Source organism: Alosa sapidissima, chromosome 6 (genome assembly GCF_018492685.1).
Source record: "Alosa sapidissima isolate fAloSap1 chromosome 6, fAloSap1.pri, whole genome shotgun sequence".
Taxonomy (NCBI): Eukaryota; Metazoa; Chordata; class Actinopteri; order Clupeiformes; family Clupeidae; genus Alosa; species Alosa sapidissima.
The window spans coordinates 5,473,564-5,499,887 of NC_055962.1; the positions used below are offsets into that span (position 1 = coordinate 5,473,564).

General features: G+C 44.6%; 2 protein-coding genes across 3 annotated transcripts in view; one reads left to right on the plus strand and one right to left on the minus strand.

Moving 5' to 3' along the window:
• The window catches only part of chga (chromogranin A), a 10,423-nt gene extending 8,599 nt beyond the window's left edge, over positions 1–1,824 (plus strand). Inside the window, exons 7-8 of the mRNA XM_042094504.1 lie at positions 335–804; positions 936–1,824. Coding sequence (XP_041950438.1) covers positions 335–804; positions 936–1,019 — 554 coding nt within the window. The 3' untranslated portion in view covers positions 1,020–1,824. The remainder of the gene's footprint in view (positions 1–334; positions 805–935) is intronic.
• Positions 1,825–3,499: 1,675 nt separating this feature from the next.
• Positions 3,500–26,102, minus strand: itpk1a (inositol-tetrakisphosphate 1-kinase a). Of its 2 annotated transcripts, XM_042094492.1 has the most exons (11): positions 25,650–26,102; positions 25,375–25,546; positions 22,141–22,165; positions 17,709–17,834; positions 16,855–16,972; positions 12,491–12,589; positions 11,035–11,075; positions 9,232–9,397; positions 7,493–7,560; positions 7,094–7,256; positions 3,500–4,512 (listed from the first exon to the last, which is right to left on the minus strand). In XM_042094492.1, exons 2-11 carry the CDS (start codon positions 25,467–25,469, stop codon positions 4,247–4,249), a joined length of 1,167 nt encoding a protein of 388 aa, XP_041950426.1. In that variant the 5' UTR covers positions 25,470–25,546; positions 25,650–26,102; the 3' UTR covers positions 3,500–4,246. The 2 variants fall into 2 exon arrangements, with proteins under 2 accessions (XP_041950426.1, XP_041950427.1); XM_042094493.1 differs by lacking the exons at positions 22,141–22,165; positions 25,375–25,546; positions 25,650–26,102 and adding an exon at positions 20,785–21,051.
• Between the last annotated feature and the right edge of the window lie 222 nt (positions 26,103–26,324).

Consider the following 26,324-nt stretch of genomic DNA (forward strand, 5'->3'; position numbering starts at 1 on the left):
AGGAGACAGACAGCTGTATAACAGCCAGGACCAGCCCTGTCCAGCTGGCAACAGGGCTCTTCATTAAGGAGAGTGGCATCTTGCTGATGCTGGATAATAGGAAGGCTTGTCTGGATGGCAGAGTGACAGTGAGAAGCAGAGAGAAAAGAGAGAGAGAGAGAGCGAGAGAGAGAGAGAATTTAGGTGAAGAGATGAGAGTGACAGAGAAAGAGAGGGATTGCGGAAAAAAAGGCGAGAGCTCTAAGAAGGGCACAGATTGAGAGGAAAAGAATGCGATGTGAAAGGAGATATTTAGCCTGGCTGACCCCTGGCATCTCTGCTGTTGTCCACGCAGTGAGCGGCGGCCCAGGAGAGACCTCCGAGGCAAAGCCATCCGCCGAGGAAGAGGAGGAGGAGGAGAAGAAGAGGACAGCCTCGGACAGCGCTGAGGTCGAGAGGAAGATCAAGGGCGCAGAGGGAGAGGCCAGTAAGGAGGAGGAGGAGGAGGAGGAGAAGAGAGGCGTCGGTGACCAGCGCTGGAGCGGGTTGACCCACCAGCCCCGCGGCCTGCAGGCCCAGAGGAGAGCTCCAGTAGAGCAGGAGGAGGCCCTGGAGGAGGCCGAGGAGCAGGAGGAGGAGGGGAGGAGGTCCAGCGAGTACAAGCAGCTCCAGGAGGTGCCCCACCACTCAAAGGAGGCGTCCACAGAAGAGGAGGCCATGCCCGGGTCCCAGCGCAGCCCCGAGGAGAGGGAGCTCCGCATGATGGCCAAGAGAGAGCCGGACGACAGGAGAGACGAGGAGGGGAGCGCCACCAGGAAGACCGAGGTAATCACGTCATAAGTCGAGTTTGCTTACCATGAAGAAAGTATGAGCAAATATTGCCACAGGTTTGTGGTAGGAATGTAAAAATCTCACACTCTTTGTCTACCTGTCTGTCTCTCCATGTTGTTTTCCAGGACCCTGAGATCGAGAGTTTGGCTGCCATCGAGTCCGAGCTGGAGAACGTGGCTCAGAAGCTTCACGAGCTGCGGCGTGGCTGAGCGGCTCTCCCTCCCCGGGGCTGACCTTCCTCGCCACCCTCCTCTTCCTCCTTCACCAGTTAGCTGCCCTGCACTTAGACGCGTGGTGCGTTCATGGCAAGGCAGAGGCCCCACCCGCACCTCCTTCCCACCCCCCATGGTTTGGGCCTCCATCCGCTTTCTGTTGGAGAGAGTGACCGCTACATCCGACCCCTCCTTTCTCTTCTCTCTCTCCTGCTAGTTTCCATCGAAAAGGACGAATCTTGATAGAAGCCCCAGCTGTCTGAAAATAAGGACTTCTGACCCTTCTGCTCCTGCTCTCGTATCTGCTTAACGCTCGACAAACGGTTCGCTCGCTCTCTCGCTCGCTTCGCCCGAAAAGTACCTGAGCACTGCGTGACATCTCTGTGACAACATGATAAATCAGTCTGTATTAATGTTGTAATGCAATCCAGAGCTAACTACTTGGGGATAGTATGAGTTTGTGTATATGCAAATATATAGAAAACAAACAATCTTATGTCGGTCTTTCTAAAGAAACAATGTTATTCTGAACCTATTGGTCTCAGAAGCTCCTGACAAATGCAATAATTGATCATTTTTCGTAGATTTAAAGAAAAAGGAAAATTAACACTTGTATTTACTATCTGTATGGAATTTAGCTAAGAAAACCAATAAATACGAAAGAGTTAAAAAAAAAAGTTTGTGGATTTAATAAGTCACTCTCCTTACTCTCCCTGATCCATCCATCATCTGTTAAAGGGATATTCCACCATTTGGGGAAATCCACTTGTTTCCCACCTCCCCTTGAGTTCAACAAGAGAGTATTTCCCCAAATGGTGGAATATCCCTTTAAGCAGAATATTACTAAATGACCAAATGATGGCAGGCTATCTGCTCCATCCATGCACTGACTCGAGTGATCGTACACCCTTATTCTAACTCCTGGGCCAGGAACTCCCCAGGTGGCTGACAGTTACAACATGACCAGAGCAGCTCACCTCTGACCCTGTGATGTCTACCACTGCTCTATGTGACCTGGGTCAGGTGTAGCTCTCGTACCTGCTGTGAGGTGAGGGACCTTCAGAGGGCTCTGACCATCCCCATCTGCTAAATCATGTGTTTCTCTCTCTCTCTCACACACCCACACACAAAGCCCTGCATTAATGAATATACTGAGGGAGCTTCGACTCTCTCTCTCTCTTTGCAGCCTCTACTGCAGACAATCTGAAAGAATGTGGGCTCACTCTAGCATACAGATTCTGCCATGGCAAAGATGACTCACACACATCCCACAGAGCAAGAACCCCCCCCCCCCACCCCAATCATCATCATCATCATCATCATCATCATCACACATTCTTGTGCTTCTTTATTTTTTCCCCTGTTTCCTCATACTTGAATCATAACATGTCCAATTAGTTTTGCTCCAACAAAATGTGCAAAGAACAAAACTTCACCACATATCCTATGTGCAACACGCAGGCATAGTGTGTATACAGTGCATAGAGAGAGACCTGTCAGAGCCAACGCTCTCCAGTCCGACTGCAATGGCTGTTCTACAGTAGTTGTCATGGTTACGTGTGAAGAGTACATTATTCCACAAAGTGGTAGGAGAGAGGTGGCCATCAGACGGCTAACTCGTGCTCTTTTTTTTCCTTTTCTGCACGGATACCTTTGTTCAGGTCAAGTTCGCGGATACCTTTGTTTGTTCTGTCGGTGTCTGTCAGGTATGCAGTGGAGCACCTGGCTCTAAGACAGACATGGCCCTTCTCTGGGGTGGGAGAGACAAAGCGGAGCCAGATCTGGGCCACATCAGGGCCAGATGTATTACAGAGTCCATTGCTATGGGTGATGTGTCTTGCTATACAGACACAAAGTCTCCAACACGTGCTCGTCATGTTGTTCATCCTGTTCATGTCATTACAATGTCATGTGCAGGTCAGTTCAGTTAGAATCGCAGTTGTGGGAAAAAATGAGAATGAATGCCTACACATTGTGTCTCTGATCTGGTCACCAACCACTAAAAAGAACAGCTGTATATGTACTGTATATACTGTGAGCTTTACAGTGAACTACAACATACTTATGCATAAGTTAATCAAACATAATGCAATATTTACAAATAAGTACAAAATAATCAATAGAGAAACTCTTTCACACATCAAACCCAATCCCCATACCACCAAATATTCTGTTATTCACCATCTGATTGGAAGGCATTACTGTAAATATAATTGTTCTAAATTATGATATTTAGTAATAAAGTAAGGAATAAAACATCTTGTTAAGGCATTAGGTGCCCCATCTGATCCTTATTTGCTCCCCATATATATATATATATATATACATAATATATGAAGACTTTGGTTCCAAAACGCTATATCTCCATTTTTAAAAACATTCATTAAGTCATGTTATTTAATTGTGTATTTCAGGTAATATCATACCTGGAAAACAAAATGTGAATAAATGATTTATGATTTATGATTTTGAAATGGAGGATATGGTGTTTTGGAACCAAACTCAGATGCAAAACCCTCTAAATCCGTCTGACCACTTTTCTTTTAAACCAGCATTTTTTATCAGGCTCCTATAGGTTTTTGCCTCCAAATCAATCAGACCAGGAAGAGTGGTATTTAGCGGGTTTTGAAGCGAAATGATTTGATTAATGTATGCTATGTGTGGAGAGCATTCACTCACCATCTTTATCTCATTTTTGACGGAGGTGGTGTTTAGAGGCTTTTGCATCTGAACTCTTTATATATATATATATATATATATATTGGAGATTCAAGGACACAAGAGTGCAAAATACACATCATACAGTCAAGTACTCACACTTGAAAACAGTTCATGTAATCCAGTACTAGAATTCAACTCTTCATTCCCGAAACTCCTTTTCTTATCTCTTAATGTCTAACACAGTCCTGCAGATGGTTGCACAGTAAATACCTCACTCATTGCCAACCTTTTAAGCTGCAGTTAGAATCATGAAAGAAACCTATTGGCACAGACAGAAAGGCGGCCATGGAGTCTTTGTCAGAAGGCATCGACTGGTCAGTCAATATGGGTTGATCTTCCGTCACTTTGTAAACCATTAACCATAGACAAGGCCTTGGTTTTCAAGAAGTAGACACACTTTCACACACACACACACACACACACACACACACACACACATACACACACACACACACCACTCACTCACTTACTCATACAGTATACAGACACACATGTTTTTGCGGTCACTGGGACGAGGCCTTTGTTGCTAAAGATGAGGGCGCACAGTGTTTCTTGAACGTCGCCGACACGTCTGCGTTGCATCCCACCATGCGGGGCTTGGTGCAGGCCGGTGTCTCCACAGCGGGAGGGTTGCCCTGTCCTTGTCCCTGGACACCTCCCGCCCGGGCATGCGCCCGTGGGACGACCCCGCCCGTGGAGGCCTTGGCCTGCAGCGCGCTCGTCACGAGGCTCAGGAGGTCGTCGAAGAACTCCGGAACCCCCTCGTAACCTTGGAGACGGGGAGACAGAAGGGTTCAGCAGTGAGGATACAGAGACGGACCCTGGAGGCTCATTTGTTTGGCTGATGGGAGATTGTGAAAACAATTTGGACCGCCTCTGCCACACAATTTCCTGGGGGGAACGATTGCAATCGAGGGCTATTCTAGGGGACCCTGTTCTTGGCAGTGGCAATTATTTATTTAGAACCTATTTGTGTACAGGCAGTGACCGCAGGCTTCCACATGTTCCTAATTTCTTGGAGGAGCTGCTGCTGTGCTTTCTCTGTACTCTCAACAGCCCTTTCACATCATCAATATATGGGCTGAGTTGGGGATAATAGACCATTACACTGACCAGCACGGCCACTGAGCTCTGATAGACAGATAGATAGGAATGGATAAATGGCAGCAGAGTTCACACACACACACACACACACACACACACACACACACACACACAGGGGAACCAACACACTGGAGATAGAACTATGATAACGTAATTTGTTGCTTTACTCTTTCACTCTCATGGGACATTTTCCCACGCCATTCAGGACTGGCAAAGAACACATACACACACAAAGCAAGAGAGAGAGAGAGAGAGAGAGAGAGAGAGAGAGAGAGAGAGAGAGAGAGAGAGAGCACATAACGTCTAGAGCACATAACATCACCAGGGCAACATGGAGACTGGAGAATAGTCATCACCATGCTCTCCAGGCACTACATAAACAGTGTCATGCTAAGGGTGCTAACAGGCTACACAAAAACAGTTGAACTTCGAGCACAGCACGTGACTTCTCAAGACTTATCTTTCTGTCTTATGACTTTTTAATCTCTGTTTCCATTAAGTAATTGGAGTTGTGAAAAACACAACACAACAAGTTTCCAGAAATCCTTTCTCAGATAAACTTTGCCATGATTACCATAATTTCACGGAGGTCAAGCTATCAAAACATAAACAACACTTGATTGCCAGTTGAGCAAAGGCCTTAGCAAACGCTATGGATCAATCTCATGCCGGCAAAATGAGTCCTCAAAAACATTACATCATCTGTTGTCAACATCCAATGCTGTGCTTCCATACTGACACCATGTGGTCTGGAGTTGTCACCTGAGTTCCTATACTGACACCATGTGGTCTGGAGTTATCACCTGAGTTCCTATGACACCATGTGGACTGAGGTTAACACCTATACTGAGTTCCTATACTGACAGGTGTCCTGCTGGTGGAGGGAGGTGAACACATATGGATGATGGGTCTTTAGATGCTGTACACTTTAACATTTATTTATTTAGCAGACGCTTTTACCCAAAGTGGCTTATGTATCGTAAACGTGCTAATTACCAACCATTTCGTTCGAAAATCCTAACACAACAATGTTTTTTAATACATTTTTTAATTATTACCGGGGCTTTTACTGCCTGAAATATCCGATTTTCTTTACCACACTCAGAGTTTAGTGCTGGGCTGGTGGGTACTTATTCCCAACCTTTCTCACTGCACATCAACGGTTAGCCCGAGAATTCTCGTCGTCGCAATTTAAAATTCCACTGGAGCTCCAAGCGGATTTGGTACATAGCTAATTTAGATAAACTTATGGTGTGGGTGCTTGCGTTTCTTTAGGAATCCGCCATCTTGGTTTGTATAGAAATGAATATTAAGTGACGCATACACGTAAGAGGTTGGACATACGTGATGGTTGGTAATATATGACGTTCCTATACATATTATATTACGAGGCCATTGTCCCCAGAGCAAATAGGGGTTAAGTGTCTTGCTGAAGGGCACAATGGTGGAAGATGGGAATTGAACCCACAACTTTTCAGGCTACTGCATGCTAGCCCAGCTCCTTAGCCACTACGCTACCACCGCCACCCCTGCACCCACAACATTAGCCTTGGTAAATCAGAAACTATTACGTTTTTTTTATGCTCAGATACGAGCCTCAGCTAACCTATAAACAGGAAAAATGCTGGAAAAATATACCGATTAAGGATCACCTGTCGCCTATCCTTCTCTGTGCAGAGAGCTTCTTCTTCCTGCCTCTCAGTGATACCAGCCCCATTTCACTGTCTATACCTTATTAGTACTCGAGTGCTTGAGCACCCGGCGACTACATGCATGTGCTTAGTTTAAGTGTGCAAATGAAGATGGAGAACACTTTCTCTGTACTTCTGCTTTGACGACTGGGAGTGGTCCTTGGTAAGGAGCCCAGTCACACAGTAGGCTAGCCTGGCTAGCGCCACCACTTCTCAATGAGACGTGGTCTGGGAACCAAACGTTCATTTTTTCGTATTTGAAAAAAATGCCCAGATCCGTTTATTGGGTGCCACGGATGTCTATCAACTGCGTCTGTGCATAGCTCATCATCGTCTTGCTTTCCCCCCTGTTCTGTGATTGGTTCCCTATCTCAGGCGAAAATTTGCTCCATGGTCTCCAGGCTGCCTTAGCAGCGTGAATCAAATCGCGCGCAAGGCAGCATGGGAACACCCAGGCTAACAGTAGGCTACAGCGCATGAAGTTGAGTCCCCCAAGGCAAGCCATGCCCAAAGAAGTGAAGAGGCAGAGCCTTTGTGAACAGCACAGGCACTCACCTGGGAATGCATTGATGTCGATGACAGCATGTTGGCCAGTCTGGTTGTCGATGATGATGTCGATCCCAAACAGGGATATTCCCAGGGTCTGTCGCAGGCATCTGCAGATCATCTGAATGATGTCGTCACTTGGCACTTGGGACTGCCCTTCCAGATTTTCCCTCTAGAAGGTGAATAAACACACACACACACACACACACACACACACACACACACACACACACACACACCATTCAATGACAAAACTGATGTGGGGGGAAAATGATAGCATAGCATCTTATAAGGAAATGGGTCTGCCAGGCCTTGATCTGCAGTGGAACTGTTCCAGAATCAGCCCGCTAAGTCGGCGAGAACAACAACATTAGTCTCAGATCTTCAACGAGAGTGGCTCAGACTTACAGAGGTCAGGTCGGACGAAGACTCCGGCTTGGAGACATTGTGGCTGTTGAAGGATATGGCTCTTCTGTCTGAGAGAGAGAGGGAGAGAGAGAGAGAGAGAGAGAGAGAGAGAGAGAGAGAGAGAGAGAGAGAGAGAGAGAGAGAGAGAGAGAAAGAAAGAAAGAAAGAAAGAAAGAAAGAGAGAGAGAGAGAGAGAGAGAGAGAGAGAGAGAGAGAGAGAGAGAGAGGGGTCACACAAGAACAAAGATCTGGGCTTCCTGTGTCAGTTCAACATAAGTACCAGTAGGCTACCAGCTTTGTCACAATTCACATTCTCTAGAGAAGGATGCAGTTCCCGACTTGCTGATAATGATTTGCTATATACCAGCTATGCCTTTCCTAATCCCTGTATGGTTAGTGAAAGGTTTGATAAACGTACAATATTCTGTCAATGGAATACAAATCTATTTGACTACAAGTGTATCTGCCAGTGGATGTATTCATCTCAGTTGCTCTGCACAGCACTGGTTTCCAGCTCTTTTTATTTTAGCTGTTTTTACACCACCAGCTCTTTTTATTTTAGCTGTTTTTACACCACCAGCTCTTTTTATTTTAGCTGTTTTTACACCACCAGCTCTTTTTATTTTAGCTGTTTTTACACCACCAGCTCTTTTTATTTTAGCTGTTTTTACACCACCAGTCCCTCTCACTCTGTCAGTGCAGTCCATTCATTTGGCCAGAGGGGGGCAAAATTTCCCACATAAACACAGGAAAAAAGGTGGCCTTGATTTAGATCGTCGCTATGGAGACTGTTGTGACTCACAGGCTCTCACTGGAACCAGTGTCCGTGAAGTTCAACAAGAAGTCCTGTACTCTAAACTAATCGTCTGTTGAGAGAGGAGATAGCGAACAGTTTACAAATGAGCTCCGGAATCCCATGAATACTTGCTGCGCTTTGCATGTGGGCCAGAATCATTAAATCTTCAGACGGTTCATAAATAGCCAGTTTGACAAAAAAAATCTTAAAAAGGAAAGGTTCAGCCACAGTTGGATGTAGGATGAAGATGGCGTGAATGCCACATAAATTCTGTCAACAACATTTTCCTGCCACCCTCTGAAAGGCCAGTTTGGAAAGTTGCTACGGTGATGTCAGGCCATTTCGTGGCACGGCTTCCAAAAGCATAGCGCCTGTGATTTAGCAGTTGTTGAACTGGTGCTAAACATGCTGAAGTGATTTCGGCCACATCATTTGGAAAAAGCCAACACCAGAGGAACGTGACAACAACCTCACACAAAGTTGAATGCCAGCAATTTGCCCTCAAAGAATGTGAGATAGAGGAGTTGTACAAATATGGCAAATAGTGTTGTCCCACACTATCCTTAAGAGCTTAAAGAGGAACTTGAGTACTGTCCAAAGCCTGGTGGGCAACTAGAGGTAAATATAAGGTCAGGCTCAGGTGACTAATTAGTATATAGGGATGGGTGCACACCAGTGCGTCACCAGGCTAAACAACATCATAAACAGGACGAGGAACATGTAATGACCAATCGATAGCATGACTATTGGTAACTCCAGAGGTGAATCACAGAGAGGAAGTGTAAAACAAGTGGTAATCTCCTCTGAGCACATTTGCGCACGTCGAAGACATGTGTCATCGACGAGCTGTCCCTATTGTTGGGAAGCACGCGAAACCCCCCACATGCGTGTTGACACAGGCAGGACACAGGCGCGGGAGCATGTCACGGCCTTAAGGCCTCACCTGTTGGGCCGGTGGGAAAGTTCCGGAGTGACGGCCTCTCGACCACGCTGTAGGCCTCGCCGACCACAAACACCTTGTAGAGCACAGCGTTGTGGTTGATGAAGCTCTGGATGACGCAGGGAGGCTTGATGTTCTTCAGGTCCTCCTCGCTGAAGATGATGGCCATCTGAGTAGAACACATGAATCACTTTTACTATTCCCGTTCTCTATTAACTATTAACTTTCATACTCTTTATAACCTAACTTGCTTTAAGCTGTGTAACAATAGTTTTGTTAACTGGTGGTAAAGTTTGCTAAGGAAAGAAAAGTTGTGCCTCACCCACAGTGCCTTAAAAGTTGCGCTCAAAATGTTGAAGATGGTATGTGTGTGGATTTATTAAAAACAATTTGTTACTATGCCCCTAACACCACTAGTGGGCTTGTTGGGCCCCTTAAAAAAATAATGTTTTAAATTAAATTCTTCTAACTTCTAACTTCTCTTGAAGTGCATCAGGCACAACAAATGTGTTGGCCTTTAGATGCGGGCTTGTTGTCCATGCTTGGAATTCATCTGCAAGATTATGGGCAGATTCAGATTCAGGTCTCATCAGCTATTCAGGTGGTCTTTGGAAATCACACTGGAAACCAGCTACATGACACCCAGAGGATCTTTTGTGTCCATATTAAAGGTACAGTACAGTCAGCGATGGCGCAGGAGGTCACATGTGTTTCCAGTTTTCGGAGCCTGGGCAACCCACGGAGACCGGAGACCGTTTTTTTTTTTTTTACAGTGTACTCACAGGCTGGGCAACTAGCGGATAGTGAGGAGATGATTGCTGAATGTGACAAATGAGCTTGAAATCGTGTATGATCGCTGACCTTTAAATATGAGACCTATATACTCCGCCTGTCTTTATTGGTCTGTTGAAGTGCATGGACATACTGTCGCCATAAAGGTTTATGACAGAGCTGTTCTGAAGAGAGCTCAGGTCTCTCTGCTTGCTAATCAGGCCCATCAGTGGGTGGCACCGCGGTTACGTCCATCCCTAAAGATCAACAGCGCCAAGAGCTTTTCGTATAAGTTTATACTTTTCGTACCACCCATCTAAGGAGACAACTTATCTTTGTGAAGTGACCCTCCACCCTTTTCTCAGAAGATCACTACAGAATAAGAGGGAATTCCTGGTAAAGCACTCCTTAAGGCTACCCTTAGAAAGGGAAGTATCCTCTGACTGGCCGCTCGAGAGGGGGAGTGTTCAGTGCGGCCATTGTACTATCTGACGTAGCCCCTTGTGCCCCATTGCTCAAACTACACTATCACAACCAGAGCAAACAGAGGGGAGGCCTTCCCAGGAACTCAAGATTTATAGAAGGGAACACGCTATGCTGCATACATGCACTCAGGAGTTTCAATGCATTACGCAACCATGTCGGAGGGATGGGAACGAGAGCACGTTGCGATGTAAAGGCAGAAAGAAAATGAATGAAATGAAGAAGAATGAAGAAATGCAAAGCTTAATAGAGGGCAGAGAAAAACAAACACAAAAGACAAGAGAATAACTCATTTATTTCTACCCTCCAAGTAAATGAATTATTTATAGGATGTTAAAAAGAGTCATTTTTTGAGGACAGTCTCAGTTGAAACTTGAAAAGAGGAAGAGAGAAAGGAGTGGGAAGAAAGGAGTGGGAAGAAAGGAGTGGGAAGAAAGGAGTGGGAAGAAAGGAAGAAACTGTGAAAGGAGAGTCAGTGTTTATAAACAGACTTGAATAGACGACATGTCAGAGACAGTCAGGTCAGCTGGTGTGTGTCCAGTAGTCACTGACCTCATGAGAGTTGGTGCCATGTGCCACCTGGGTCTTACAGACTGGGGAAGAAGCACAATACATGAGTGTGAATCAACCTGCAGCCACAGCAACAACACATACATAAACAACAGATGAAAAATATAAACATTTCATGTTTAAACATTACCGCTAAACCACTTTTCTATTTATGTCATCGCTAAACTATCAAGTTTGACCACAAGCGAGAGCGTGAGTGTGAGTGTGTGTGTGTGTGTGTGTGTGTGTGTCTGTGAGAGTGTGTAAGTGTGAGTGTGATGTATTAGTGTGTGTGTGAGCGAGTCTGAGCGTGATGTGTGAGTGTGTGTGTGTGTGTGAGTCTGAGTGTGATGTATGAGTGGTGTGTGTGTGTGTGTGTGTGTGTGTGTGTGTGTGTGTCTGAGCGTGATGTATGAGTGTGGGTGTGAGTGTGTGTAGCCCCTTTTAGACATACACTGGAATCCAGATGACATGACATGATCCAGATGTCACGCGAATGGGCTGTATGTATGAACACAATTGTCATCATCTGGACCTTACCCTACCTGGTCAATAGTACTAAATCTGGACCTTACCCTACCTGGTCAATAGTAGTAAATCTGGACCTTACCCTACCTGGTCAATAGTACTAAATCTGGACCTTACCCTACCTGGTCAATAGTAGTAAATCCGGATGTTACACGGGGGAACGTATGTCTGAAGGGTAAGAGGTGGGTGATGCACACCTACAAAGGGGTGGTGACGTCTCTTTTGTGTGCCTGGGTGGCGTGAAACTGCAATTCTGGCAATTCTGGTAGTTTGGGGTGTTAATGCATGTGCCACCAGACTTCAAAACGAACTCATACGAAAATGACTCCTCCACTGTTTATCATCAAAGTTCTCTAGAACATCTGTCCAGAACATTCCACCGCTAGGTCTCTCACGCCTCCATATGGTTCTCTCGAAGAACGGCAGCGCTTCTCCTCTTCTGGAGAAGTCTTCTAGCAAGGGAAGCTGCCACTTTGTGTCTTCTCCGATTTGCTTGAATTTCGCACTCTCCTTTCTATGTAGTAAACAAACGTTGTGACAACAGCCGTATCTATTGTGCGTCATACTCCTGCCCTCCGGCCAGCTCCTCCCGGACAATGTCCGTCCGTGAGGGTCATGTGTGAAGTCCGCATGAGATCCGGGCCCAATTACCAGGGCATTGTCCAAAGGTGATGTCGGCTTGTGTGTGTGAGAGTGTGTGTGTGTGTGAGTGTGAGTGTGAGCATGATGTATGAGTGTGTATGAGAGTGTGTGTGTGTGTGTGTGTGTGTGTGTGTGTGTGTGTGTGTGTGTGTGAGTGTGAATGTGAGCATGATGTTTAAGTGTGTGTGAGAGTGTGTGTGTGTGTGTGTGTGTGTGTGTGTGTGTGTGTGAGTATGAATGTGAGCGTGATGCATGAGTGTGTGTGTGAGTGTGTGTGTAAGTGGCTTACTGAAGGGGAAGGTGATGCCATGCTGCTGAAGCTGACCCAGCGTTTCTCGGCCACACTCATTCCTCACCACCAGGAACGGAGGGGAGCAGATCCGGTCATCTGAGGAGCACAGAAGAGGAGCTCAGACTGTGTGTGTGTGTGTGTGTGTGTGTGTGTGTGTGTGTGTGTACTGTATGTATACATGTGTATGCACTCCTCACATACCACCTCAAGCATGGGATGTGTCTATTTGCAGACACACACACACACACACACATCCACAGCCTCCAGCATGGCTTGTGAAAAAGCCTCCTCATAGTCACACAGAGGCTTATGGCGTGCTGCATGGGTTATTAGCGGCTCCCTCAGGGACCATGATAGCTGCCTACAGTACAGATAAAAAAATCTTACAGCAGCCCAGCAAATTAGCCCTGCTGGGGAACCTTACAAGCAGTAAATCTTCTGCTGCTGTCAGACAATTTCTCTGTCTGTCTCTCCCGTGTGTGGTGCAGTTTTCACGAAGACTCCCCCACACATTCTCCCTCGGACTGGGGCTCTCCTGCGCCACTCTGCACTCACTCTCTCTTCCTGTTCTGTCTAGCTTCTCTCATATGCTCTCTTCCTGCTTGCTCTTTTTGCAATCTCTATTCCTTCCTCTCTCTGTCTCTCTCTCTCTCTCTCTCTCTCTCGCTGGGTCCTTGGGGTCTCCTGTGAAGTGTCAGAGTGTGTGTTTGCTCACGGTAACCCTGACTCCACATGTTTTGAAAAGCCAGGGAGAAATGTAGCATGGCCTCTGCATGGCAGGGACATCATGGCCATTCTTTCATCATCCCCCCCCCCCCCCCCCACACACCCAACACTCTTCTTCCTTCCCAGTCCCTCCATCTCAGTGCAGTAGTCCCCACACACACACACACACACACCACTACCCACCCACAATCCCTAAACCAGACTATATGGAGCCTCCAGAGACGCACAAGGCCACTGTTACAAGAACATACTGTATGTGCTATGTGCCTCTTCTTATGCATTCTCTCCCTCTCTCTATCTCCCTTTCCCTCTCTCTCTGTCTCTCTCTCTCTCTCTTTCTCAGTGTCTCTCACTTTTTCTTCTTCTTCTTTTTCTTCTCTGAGTTTACCTCTGTCAAGCACACTCACACATACACACACACACACATACCGGTACACACACACACACACACACACACACACATGCGGGCATGCACACTCCCTCCTCACTCTCTTGGTCTCGGACATGTCCATATGCACAGACACATATTGTATACACTCTTTCATCGGCTCCAGTGGCGTGAACTCAAAGTGCTGCGCCGCGGTCCCATTTTGGCATGCATAGTAGATTCCTTTGTGTGAATAACATGAAGAAAAGCCAATGTATATCTAACATGAGTTAAATATTAAACATGGTGTCACAAGCTGAAAGGCAGACCTAAAACAGGCCCCAATTAATCTCTTTAAATCAGACTACAAGCCTTACTCACAGTCTCACTGAGTGCATATTATTACCTAATATCCTTGGCATTGTGCGACTTGGTTGCTGGTGTCAACAAGACAATATTATTCTTTCGTCCATGGAAACATAGGAAAGCTATGGATGTGCCTGTATATTTTCTCTCCCACTATTATCAGAGGGTCTTAGTGTACCGTAGTTAATTGAATCTTGGAATCCTAATGAAAACAAATCTATTTATGGGCTTGTCTCTCACAGAAGATCAAGGCAAGCTCGGGTGTAATGATTTTTTTTTCTCTAATGCTGTTTGTGTAGCGTGTAGCTCAGATGTGGTTATCCACTTCACAACAGCTACATTACGGAAATGAGCCCGTCTGTGAGTCCACCATCGTAGTGCTGTCATGCAAAGTGGAACGAACTGGCGCTAACTAGCCAATAAAGTCTGAAAAACGCAAACAGGCAGGGAGAAACTGAACCCATGAACCAAAGGCGTGTTTATCCCTCTCTGCCCTCAGACTGCAAAGGATAGCTTTTCATTCTTTGTGACTGGTAATAAATAACATTGAAACTATTTAAAACACTGAAGTTTAATTAAATCTTATTATGGTCATCAGTTCACCTTAAATATACCAGATTATATTAGATATTACATGTATTTAAAATTGCGTAAACTATGCAACTGGAGATCGTGCCAGCTATCACAGCTCTGGCATACAGATGACATCTTGTCGATGAAAGTCAGGGTCAAAGGGCATTGCCATAGTGCCGTGACTAACAACATGCACCATTCATCCAAAACTCGGTCAATGACAGAGCGCCGCGATAGTGTAGATTTTACACTGGCTGATACATGAGGGAGCTGTCGCTCTATCTGAAAACAAACAAACGGTGCTTGTGTAATGAAAGCGCCAGCCCAAGCAACGTTATCTCCAGTGACTCCCCCGAGGCCACCACACTCAATACAACTCTCCCTGCTGCTTTCAGCTAAGTCATTGTGGTTGCCTGGAGAATGACAGAGACTGAGCAATGGAGAGAGAGAGAGAAGAGAGGAATAGAGAGAGTTAGAAAGAGGAGAGGCAATTAGAAAGAGAGAGAGAAGAGAGAAGGAGAGAGGGAGAGAGTTAAGAGAGAAGAGAGGGAGAGAGAGAAGAGGGAGAGAGAGTTACAGAGAGAAGAGAGGGAGAGAGAGAAGAGGGAGAGAGAGTTACAGAGAGAAGAGAGGGAGAGAGGGGGGGTTAAAGAGAGAAGAGGGAGAGAGCATTAGAAAGAGAGAGAAAAAGTATGAGGGATAGACCATAAGAGAAAGAGTTAAAGAGAGAAAAGAGAGGGAGAGTTGGAGATGGAGAGAGAATGAGTCAGAGAGAGGAGAGAGAGTTGGAGAGACAGAGAGGGAGAGAGAGAGAAAGAGAGTACAAAGAATATCCCCTGGCATGCTAAATTCTAAACAGAGTGCTCTGTAAAACCCTGAGAGATCCCGAGCCAAAGAACACCACTGTTGACCTAATGCCACTTTGTGCTGTCCCATCTCCCTGACATGGGCATGCCCTGGGATAGAGACAGCAAGAGAGGCAGCGGGACCTGGGCAAGCTAGCCTAGCGCTAATGGCTAGCCCTGATCTTAGCCAGAGCTGGGCCGGCACTGTTTCACGGTGAGCTGCTCTCTGTGTAGCAGCGTGGTGACAGCCCATCCTGTCGCTGAGACACACAACACCGGTGATGAGAGTCTCCACACCTAAGCTTTTGGCACCAGGACTCCAAACAGTGCTAAGCCATTAGCAGCCATTACAATGCACAGAGTAGGCAAACTGCTTATGCTTTTTCCTGCTGGCGAGTAACAACTTCGTAAACCCGGCATAGCAGAAGGCCTGTGTAAGCATACTTACAGGCAAAGGTTAGTCATCACAGTCAACCCACAAAGGGACTAATAAAAACATCTGCACTGCACTTTGTAACTGTGAATAAGACAGACTGTAAACTGAATACTACCACATTCTAACATGAAGAGGGTAGTGTGATGACTACCCATTTAACCAACTCCAGCACGTACACAAACACTCACACACATACACACACACACACACAGACACACACACATATAGGTACAAACACAGGCATTGCTGAACATATGGCCAGGAATGCCAAGTCCTTTCAGCTGACATGCCATGTAAGCCGGACTGCATCAGATGACACAAAGCGCGGAGGCCGTGCCTCTGTTGAGCCTCACTCTGGTGACCTGCACGCTGTGGGGGCAGAGAGGGGACGTCCAGGGAGGTTCACGCGGGTTTAAGAGCACGGGTCGCCCAGACTCACAAGCACACGTGTCCGCCGAGCGGGAATGTCGGCCCCCTCTTCCTGCTCAGAACGCCGGGAATGCGGAGCCGGAGCGGAGCGAGGGCCACACAAAGAACAAGCAAGTCGGCAGTTTTCACACGTAAGCCTCCATCGTCTCCACACACAAAAACACACACCCACATACACACATACGCACTCACACACTATTTGGTAAGCTTTCCACTTCCCCAGCGGAAAAAGCTCAAAGCTCATTGAGGCTTCTGACACTGCAGGGCCAACAAAGGAATTACGGAAGGGGAGTCTGACACACACACACACACACACACACACACACACACACACACACACACACACACACACACACACACACACACACACACACACACACTCATGCCCACTGCAAACAAAAATACACTGTTGATTTCAAGGCGAAATATAAAATATTCTTTTTACATAAAATTGACCTGTTTGTGTGTTTCTATGTGAATGTTTGTGAACATACATAGAGCACATGTGTGTATCTATGCTGGATTGAGAGTATTTCCAGCAAGGCACAGGATGTCAATGTTGTGTATCCCCAAGACTACATGTTTGGTGTGCAGCTGTAGCACATGCATGCTAGCCCACCTTGCATTAAGTCCTCAATTTTGTGGATCAGCTGATAGGACTTGGCACGGTCCAGCAGGGTACGAATAGCAGGCATCGGGTCCAGGACCACAGTCTCTGGGTGGGCGTCTATGTAATCCTGCAGACCAGAGCAGAAACTAGCAGGTCAACTCAAACAGAACTTAAGATGATCATTGACCGAGGTTTCCTGTGTTCTTAGTGGTAAAAGACATGCTGAGATCATAGACACTTAGACAGTATAAAATAGCGCTGAGATATCATCGACCAGTTATAGCCACACAAGGGTACATAAAAGAGTATACGATCTGCATTAATAGCTCACGACTCAATGTTTGATACTTCAGCAGTGCTACCAATTTCATACCAAAACTAAGATGCTGGGTGGCATTCAAAATACAATATTCCAAATCTTTTCAAATAAATATCTGAAATATTCTGATCACAATCACACACCTAACAATATAGGGCATGTCTTAGGGCTGCAACAATTAAGCAATTAATCTCTATTCGCTGTCAACTATTAAATTAATCACCAACTATTTTGGTAATTGTTAATCTCAATCTCAATCGAAACCTAAATACCTTTGGCAAGTAAACAAAGACAAAGCAATCGAGGACATATTCTTGGATGGCCATCTACAATTTCTCACAATTTTCTCACAATTTAATCAACAATTCGATTAATCAAGAAAATGATCATTAATCGACTATGAAAAATCGTTAGTTACAGCCCTAATACCAAAAAGACTCCTTTTTGCCTGGAGGGGCCCCAATCTTAAATAAAGGGCTTTTAATAATTGGATCCTTGTCTCCATGTAAGTGTGCCTGAAGTCAGCTGGGCAGCCTTGGTTCACCTGAACACTCTGCACCAGTAGCTGGGCCTGTGTGTCTCTCTGGTCTGCCTCCAGGATGTGGTCAGTCAGCTTGTGGATGATCATGTCCAGCGGGCCCTGCTCCTCCAGAGGTCGACTCAGATCCAGCTAGATATAAAATGTCAGAGGTCATCTTAACAGTCCACACAGTGGTCAGAAATGCACATAAAGAACTGTAGCTAACTGCATTAGCAAGACCCTGGAGAGATGAATGAGAGTGCCTCATGAGGCTTCATCAGGTTTTTCAGGTTTGTTTATCTTTTCATTGTGTTTTCTGAAAAGCTTTGACAACAAAGCCCTTCAAAACAAAGCATCTCTCTAATGGTTACATGATATAATGGAACAACCTACTTTCTGCCAGACAGACAAGTCATGCCTAGTTACACACAAACTGACACAAGAGAAAGAGATCTTATTATTACTACTTGTATTGTATTAATGCTTTGGCAATAATATAGTATGTTCAGTCATGACTCATGCCAATAAAGCTTTTTTGAATTTGATCCATATGACCCACTCAGAGATCCATATGACCCACTCTTTTGCAGACTTTACTGCAGTCTCCACAGTAGGGGACCTCAACGTTCACTTGGACCCTTAGGGGGAGTTACAGAAAGTGCACAAGATCCTCTGGGTGCAGCCCTACTGGGCCGAGCACTTTATTTTCAACAGACAGGGGCCAAGAAGTTCCCCATCAAGTACAAGTCCATATGGACGGAGCATATGAAACATCTGGGCGGGCGGCGATAGAGGAAGGGGGGCAGAGGACATAGCCGGGGGAACATGGAATTATGTAATCCGCCATGACCGCAGTGAGGGGCAACTCCAAAGCCGGTCCCAAATATAGGAGAAGAAATGACGGGCTGCAGACCCTCCAAGATGTGTGTGTGTGTGTGTGTGTGTGTGTGTGTGTGTGTGTGTGTGTGTGTGTATGTGTGTGTGTGTATGTGTGTGTGTGGTAGGAGGAGAATAGGTCCTTGGGGACTGTTCCCTAAAAGGCCTTCATCAGATGCAGGAGGAATGTCTGGAAATAAGTGCTCAACCCCTCTCAAAATGCTGCTAAGATGAATTAGGGGAACACAGGAGAGGAATTAGCCTGAGAGAGACTAGCTCTCAATTAAGTCCACAAGACAGGTCAAAAGGTTACATGACAGCTCTAAACGGTCTCTGTTTGGGCTCAGCGGGTGACATGAGTGAAATCAGTCATGTATGGTCTTCTTGTCTACTGAGCCCGTCTTCAATGGGTTTGATGATAAACAGGGGGAACAGGATAATAATCTCCTCCTCACAACACAGTACAGGATTAACTTCCTATATGAAATGTCTTTTCCTTTATTAGATTATTGCATAAATTGAATTAACATTTAATATTAGCATTTAATTTAACAAAATACATAAATATATTGGCTGCAGAGAATCCAGTAATTTTGGTTACACAAATTGTGTATAAAAAAAACAAAAAAAAAACATTACCTCTAGAAACAAGGATTAGTGGTGTCCTTGGCTCATGTAATATTGATGGAAACAGAGTACTCAACATCAATAATGCATTATGGGTAATTGGTAGTGATGCTACAGTGTTGCTATCTGATGATTGATATCCTGTGGTGCAAAGCATTTGACAAGAGCTAGACAAAAACACATGAAAATACATGAGACATCGGTTTGGCTCAACTGAACTGTGATGCTTCAAGGACAGTTAAATCCTTCAGTTAGGATCATTCCATTTCGCTATATTTTGTCAACAATGTATAAGACAGAGATAGCATTATCTGTACCACCAGGACATACACAAACCAAACTTCAAGACTAATAACCTTGACGGGCCTCATGAGAACAAGTCGACAAATCTGAAAAGCCAAGCCAAACGCATGAAGGCTAACTTGCTCAACGTGTGTGATAGCTAAAAGGGCATTAATCCAAGAAAAGTCAGGGATTAGAGAGTCAAAAGAGAGGCTTGTAGTGGAGTGTTAGAGACATCCATTACGTAGGTGGTATACTCCTCCGAGCACATTGACGCGACACACGACACCCCCTGCATACCGCATTGATGATGTAATTCTCGTCATGCACCGCGTATCACAGCCTTTACAGACTTTACTAGTGCAATCACTATAAAATAAATTAACTACATAGCTGTGATAAGTGTGTGTAGTGTGCTGAGGGTGATTCATGAGAGTGGTTCAATAACTGCTATCAGTATCTCGATACTAATTATACCAACTAATGATTTCTTTTAGTGATTCACTCAAAGACACAAAAACAGGCTTTTTCTACTGACCAGGTTGAGTTACTGCACAATGTTAAGTCCTTGCCCTGATTGATCAACTAACTGATCATTTACAAGAGATTTATTAGGTCTTGTGATAGCAAGTGACTTATGGGCGAAGACAGGGTGTAGCTAACTGGCTCACAGCCAAGGAACACAAAAGCTTTGTCAAAGTCCATTTCATTCTTTGGCTTTAGGCTTGGTTTTGTTCCTTGACCTGTCCAATACTGTGAGGCGCGGGAAGAGGAGAATAGGATCTTGCTGAGTCAGGGCCTTTATCAGGTGCGGCCGTCTGTCTGACAGATAGTGGGAGGGACCTTGGCCTATGCTGTGCCTTTCCTTGCCATACTCAACCCACAACACTCATAACCTTCATGCCCATCACCAAAAAAACAATGTGTGGTGTGTTTGTCCAACAAAACCCCTTTCTGACTGTCTGACCTGAACGAGGAAGAAGATTCTATGAGTCGGTCAACATTTCCAATGAAGGAATATAAACAAATACAGATGTCAAACTGACCTCATTCTGCCCGAGAAAGGGCTGGTGCTTTTCAAAAGGCATGTTATCAAATATTTTGATTCAGATATGTATCTATGGCCACTTACAGGTAACATCAGAAAAGTATGAGCTCAGTGTCAGTAAACAAACATCGGGCAAACGTTACTAAGTCCTGTGCTTCACAGTTAAACACACCTAAAATATTCACAAATATGTACTTCTTACACAAACAAAATGATAGTGAAACATTTTATAGCCTCATAACCTCATGCAAACAAGCCAGCCCTAACCTGCTCCTGCAGGTAATCTCAGAATTCCTGGTTAGCACGCATTTACTAATCATTCACTGTCGGTCCAAGTCCTTCATCTCTAATGTCTTCTGATCTTCCATCTGCCTTAAGGCATGTGACAAAATGACACACTGCTAGTCATAAGCTATTGTGTCGTGACACCCCGTGTGTGTCCAATGATTTTCACAAACAATCCTGTTTCGAAACGGTGGTCAAAACAAGACTCCACTCAACCAATCTTTCTTCAGAGATACTTTCCATGTTAGAATGAAAGTGAAAGAGGTGGATGGAGTTGAACCCATTATCACTGCAATTTGTAATACAGTATATCCCCGTTCAAATTCCTTGTAAGTATACTTGGCCAATAAAAAACTGATAAACGTTTGAAAACATGTACGATCGCTGACTGCACCTTCAACTCTTATCTATGCCAGCTGTCTTATTACTGATATTCTGTTGACTTGGCAACTCAGTTAGTTGCTAGTTTTCGAGTAAATCTCCCTACTAAAATGTATTGCATTTAATACACTAGCTGTATTGGTGGTCCTACATACAGGGCTTATGTTAGCGTATATGAGACATTATGTTGTGCAGACTCCTTGGGGAAGCATCATGGAAGGCAGTTTGTCCCTGTCTGAACCTGATGGCTGCCCTGTGCCATCTCCACTCATATGGATAAACCTCACAGCCAGCAGACTATTTGAATTAAACTGTTCTTATCCATCGTTTCCCCTTGGAGAAAATGGCTTTTTTTTAATGGTCCATTTTTATTCTTTTTAAATGACCTTTCTGTGACCATGCCATGGCAGTAAAGATCTATTAATGTATGTGAAACGACCAAAAGCACATCTAAAACATTTTCAGTTTTCATATTGGTGGACATAGACTTTACCCATCAGTCTGTTATCAAAATGAATCTCGAAAGTTTTCATCTCCTCAATGATATAACAACTTTCAGTGTTCAAAATGAGCTGGTGACATGAACGGCATAAAATAGGTCGAAAATGAATATGTGTTGTTGTTGTTCTTGTGTGTTTGCATATTTGGTCTCTCTTTCATCTTCCCAATATAAACTATTTGTTGTCAGCTGAGTCTCGATGGAAATAACAGTGTCATTCAATGACAGTGTCATTTCGTGTTTCATTCATAAAGCTCATCTCCATGTCACACAAAAAGTATATTAAGTACATGTTATGTCACTGTTATTACAAGTAGTTGTGATGCATTCTTTTTCAATCAGCCCGGAAGACCACAACAGATTGGCCGACAAGATTAAAACACAATATTAAAAATTCAACTAAGTAAGTCAATAAGTTAGTCAGTAAGTAAATACACAAGTAAGTAAATATAACTTACCTGGATTATTTCAATGCCCCTTTTCCTACAGAAACAAAACAGAAAGAGCATCTTTAAAATGGTGACTATCACATTATCTTTATCAAGAGTCCTTGAGGTCATGACTTTTTGATCAAGACCTTCATGGGATGCAGTTATGAGAAAGAGGTGTTTATTGTCTATCTTAGTGTCTATTCAAACCGATGTTGAAGACTTTTGAAAAGCCACATCACAAGTAATTTTAGATTTCAGAAGAGCTAGAGCTTTACTCTTCCTGTTTCTGAACAGGTCAGAGGAGAAATCTAAAACCACACAGACAAATGCACAAACACACACACACACACACACACACACACACACACACACACACACACACACACACACACACACACACACACACACACACACACACGTGCACTGACCATATAACATTACTATAACAATTCAAACATAGTGTAATATCTGACCATGAGCAGCTATTATTTGTTTTAACTGAAAATTATTTGTTTTAACTGATAGGACAGTGATAAATTCACACCCCCTCTAATGCTTGGTGGAGTCCACAACAGGTATACTCAGTGGTCATGACAGCAGTGGTCTCTCTCTGCGGTGAATGTTGAGACAGGTGCGCTAAAACCCACTGACTAAGTGCAGTTGCAGTGGTTATCCTGCTCATTCTGACACACTTTTACACAAGTTCAGACACACTTTTACACATTCTTCCGCTAGCATTCCTCCATACCTCTGGGGCAGACTGAGAAGAGCTGTGGTATTTGTCAATGGGGTAGCAGTAACCTCAGATGCAGTTCAAAACATCCACTACGCTCACAGCACACAGTGACACTGTTTGGCTGAAACTGTGACTGAATACTAAACTCTCAAACCTGCTCATACACAACACTCTCTCTCTCACACACACACACACACACACAGACACACACACACACACACACACACAGTTATGACCTTCAAGGGTACTGATTTACTGAAATATCATCTAATTCATGCACACCCACATAAAAGCACACAGTGACCCACCTACCAACTGAGCACACACTTTGGAATCCCTGGCCTCATCTCTTAGAGAGAACCAAAGGTCAATGTCTACTAGTAATACCTTGAAAACATTAAGACTGCCACAGTAAAGGTGATTCCCCCTCTTTCTTCCTGTGAGATAAGTTATAGCCAAAGACTACCATGACCTGATATATAGGCGTTGGTCTTTCAATGGGCAAACAATTCTTTGTTGCTTTTGTATAGGATGAATGTACATATTGTACTTAAGCTCAGCCAAAAAAAAAACAGATCAGAGGCTTAGACAGTCATTCTATTTTAGTTTAACGTGTTAGACAAGAACCTCTCTCTTATGTGGATTAAACCCTACAGACATGTGAGAGAGACCATTAATCAACTCACTGGACTAAGCCTTGGCCTTAAACAGCAGATTGAGGAATGCCTGAAAACATGTGTACCTCAGTAGAGATGGGTTTTACTAGAGCCACTGACTTGTGGGTGGTGATGTTATGTACAGAATGAACCACTTCTGGTATCATGAATGATCACACCGTGTGGTTGCAAACACTTGCGAGGCGAACGGGCCAAATAAAGAACGCAAACAGTCTTGATCAGATCATTGATCATCTGGGATCAGATCATCTGGGCTGAGTAAGTACACACACACACACACACACACACACACACACACACACACACACACACACACACACACACACACACACACACACACTAACATCTTTCTCATACAGACAGTTGTGCTTTACAGGGGACCCGTGCAAAACATTGTGTACATTATACTCAAATTACATACCAGTAGGTAACTGAACAGCCAACACTACTACATCAGCCTAGATTACCATTCATTCAAATGACTAAATTACCCTGAATAAATAAGCACTGTGCACATTAGTTTAATAAGGCTCATACATTTCTAAAACTATTTTCCGGTACACTGTAAATAACCTGAGCCTCCTTGACAATACTGCGATGTTGGTTCAAGTTGTGGATGAGCAAAAATATTGTGACATTATTAGACCCTAAAAGGGGAACCCACAGAAAACTAGCTGGGAGGATATGGGCTTGGCTGACAAGTGGCCTGATACAATCAGCTCCAGGTGGTTGTTGTAGTCAGTCACCAGGGGGAAGTGACGCTGCTCTAAGAGGCTCAGTGAGCCAGAAGCCGTTTGTGCTACCTGCTGACAACACAGAGTTGTGCAGGTCAGCCTGCTTTGGGCTCACTGAGGATCTCATCAGCGAAGGCTGTCACAGCCTAGCCCTAGACCAAACTGTGGTTATCTAGCCCCCGCCCACAGAAATGAGCAGCTTCCTTCTAAGAGTCAATGTGTGCATTCAGTTTTCTTTTCCTGCTATTAGAGTTACATAGTATGTGTATCTAGCCATTTCCTTGGTATTGAGATGGACTTGCTGTATTCCTGGGAATGGTGGTTTCAATTGGCCATGTAAGACAGCTACATAGACTCACACTTCTTGGGAATTGCAGTATTGATTACCTAGGTGGCTCCTTGGAGCTGAACACATAACACTGGTGCCATAAGCACTTTCACATCAATGGATTATTCCACATGACCAAAGTCCAGTTGTTGCAGTCATACACATTGTCTTTGGTGTGTGTCTCTGTCTCCTGTCTTGGTGACTGGAAAGAACCTTGAGGGTGTGAAACCCTTGACTCTACAGGCAAGCTAAATACCACATAGCCAAACAACAGACTATTCCTGTCAGACCCCCTTTTCCACTGAAAGCCCACACTCCATTTGCGCTTTGTTGTTTACATAATAGCCCAACCCCTGGGTCTGTCCAGGGCTAAAGGAACTGGCACCAGCCGCCCATGGTTCATACCTGACACATTCTTTGGGGATGATGACATCAGGAGACCACTGTTCTACACCAACACAGCCCACCCTATGCCTCAGTCATTCTCCTCTATGATGGAGACCCTCGTGAATGTAGGAGAACATCAGATGGACTTGCAAGAGTGAGATGTGCTCTACTCACTTAGATCATTCAGACCTTATGACAAACAACTTCAATAAGGTTACAATCCCCTGGTTAAGAGATGTAAATGTAAGGCATATCCATGCTATAGCCCACTTTTGACGCTCTCTTGCTCATTACGTGTCTGGGTGTTTAAAAGCCACTGTCCAAACCAGAAAGAAAGACAGCAACATATTTTTTATGACCTAAAAACTCCATGATAAGCAAGAGTTCATGGGACAGTACCTGCACATTTCCACGAATGTCTGGAAGTTCAACTTCTTGATCTTCTTCTCGCTGAGCCAGTAGCCAACGCGTTTACCCTTCAGAAACGTCTGCATCTCCGGATAGTTTAAATATCAACGATGATTTGTCCTCAAGTAGGTTTTGGAGGTCCTATGACATAGGTTCGCTAAACCTAGGGAGGATAATGCAATGCGTACTTTAAGACTTAGGCTACTGGAAAAAATACGTTATAACCTACTCATGTTTGGTCTATTACAGAACAGAGATCCACATACCTGGGTTTCTTTGAAACAATGTTGTCAGAATGTCACCAGACCTTGTTTCGAGCTACTTCATAACTTCAGCCTAACCATGAATAGCCTGTAGCCTGTGCAGGAATTATCAGAAGCCATCCGTGTGTCTCCAGAATTTCTGGTAAGTCAGGTTGTCAGTTGCTGAGCAGAAGACGTCCTCAACCGCGAGACTTGTGGCGAAACGTCTTCTGTTTTGTTTGAAATCCTCAACTCAGAGACCGAAATAAAGTAACTCTTAGGCTTACGGTGTGATCCGAAAACAGTGCTTTGCGATATGTGACAGACTTTCCACTGCAGAGGCAAGGAGTTATTAAACTAACCGAACGAACACTCCTCTATTTATCACCAGGATATCGCAAAAAGCGATCAATTACTGTGGCACACCATGCTGTGTCCACAGCCTTATTATCCATCCCCTGTACGATAATATCACTTTGGTTGGACACAACGGTGTAGAATGGCAAGACACACCCTCGTGGGGGTGGGTTTAATAAATGACGGCGTGGATTTAATGAAGTGACGAGAAAGTTATTCAAGCGATTGAATCAGATGTAATGGAAATGTATGGTAGCCTACTAAAGGCAATGTTCGTCAATATTTCATGTGAGGTATTGATGCTTTCATCGTCTGAATGTAGCTGTCATTCAAAAGTGACAA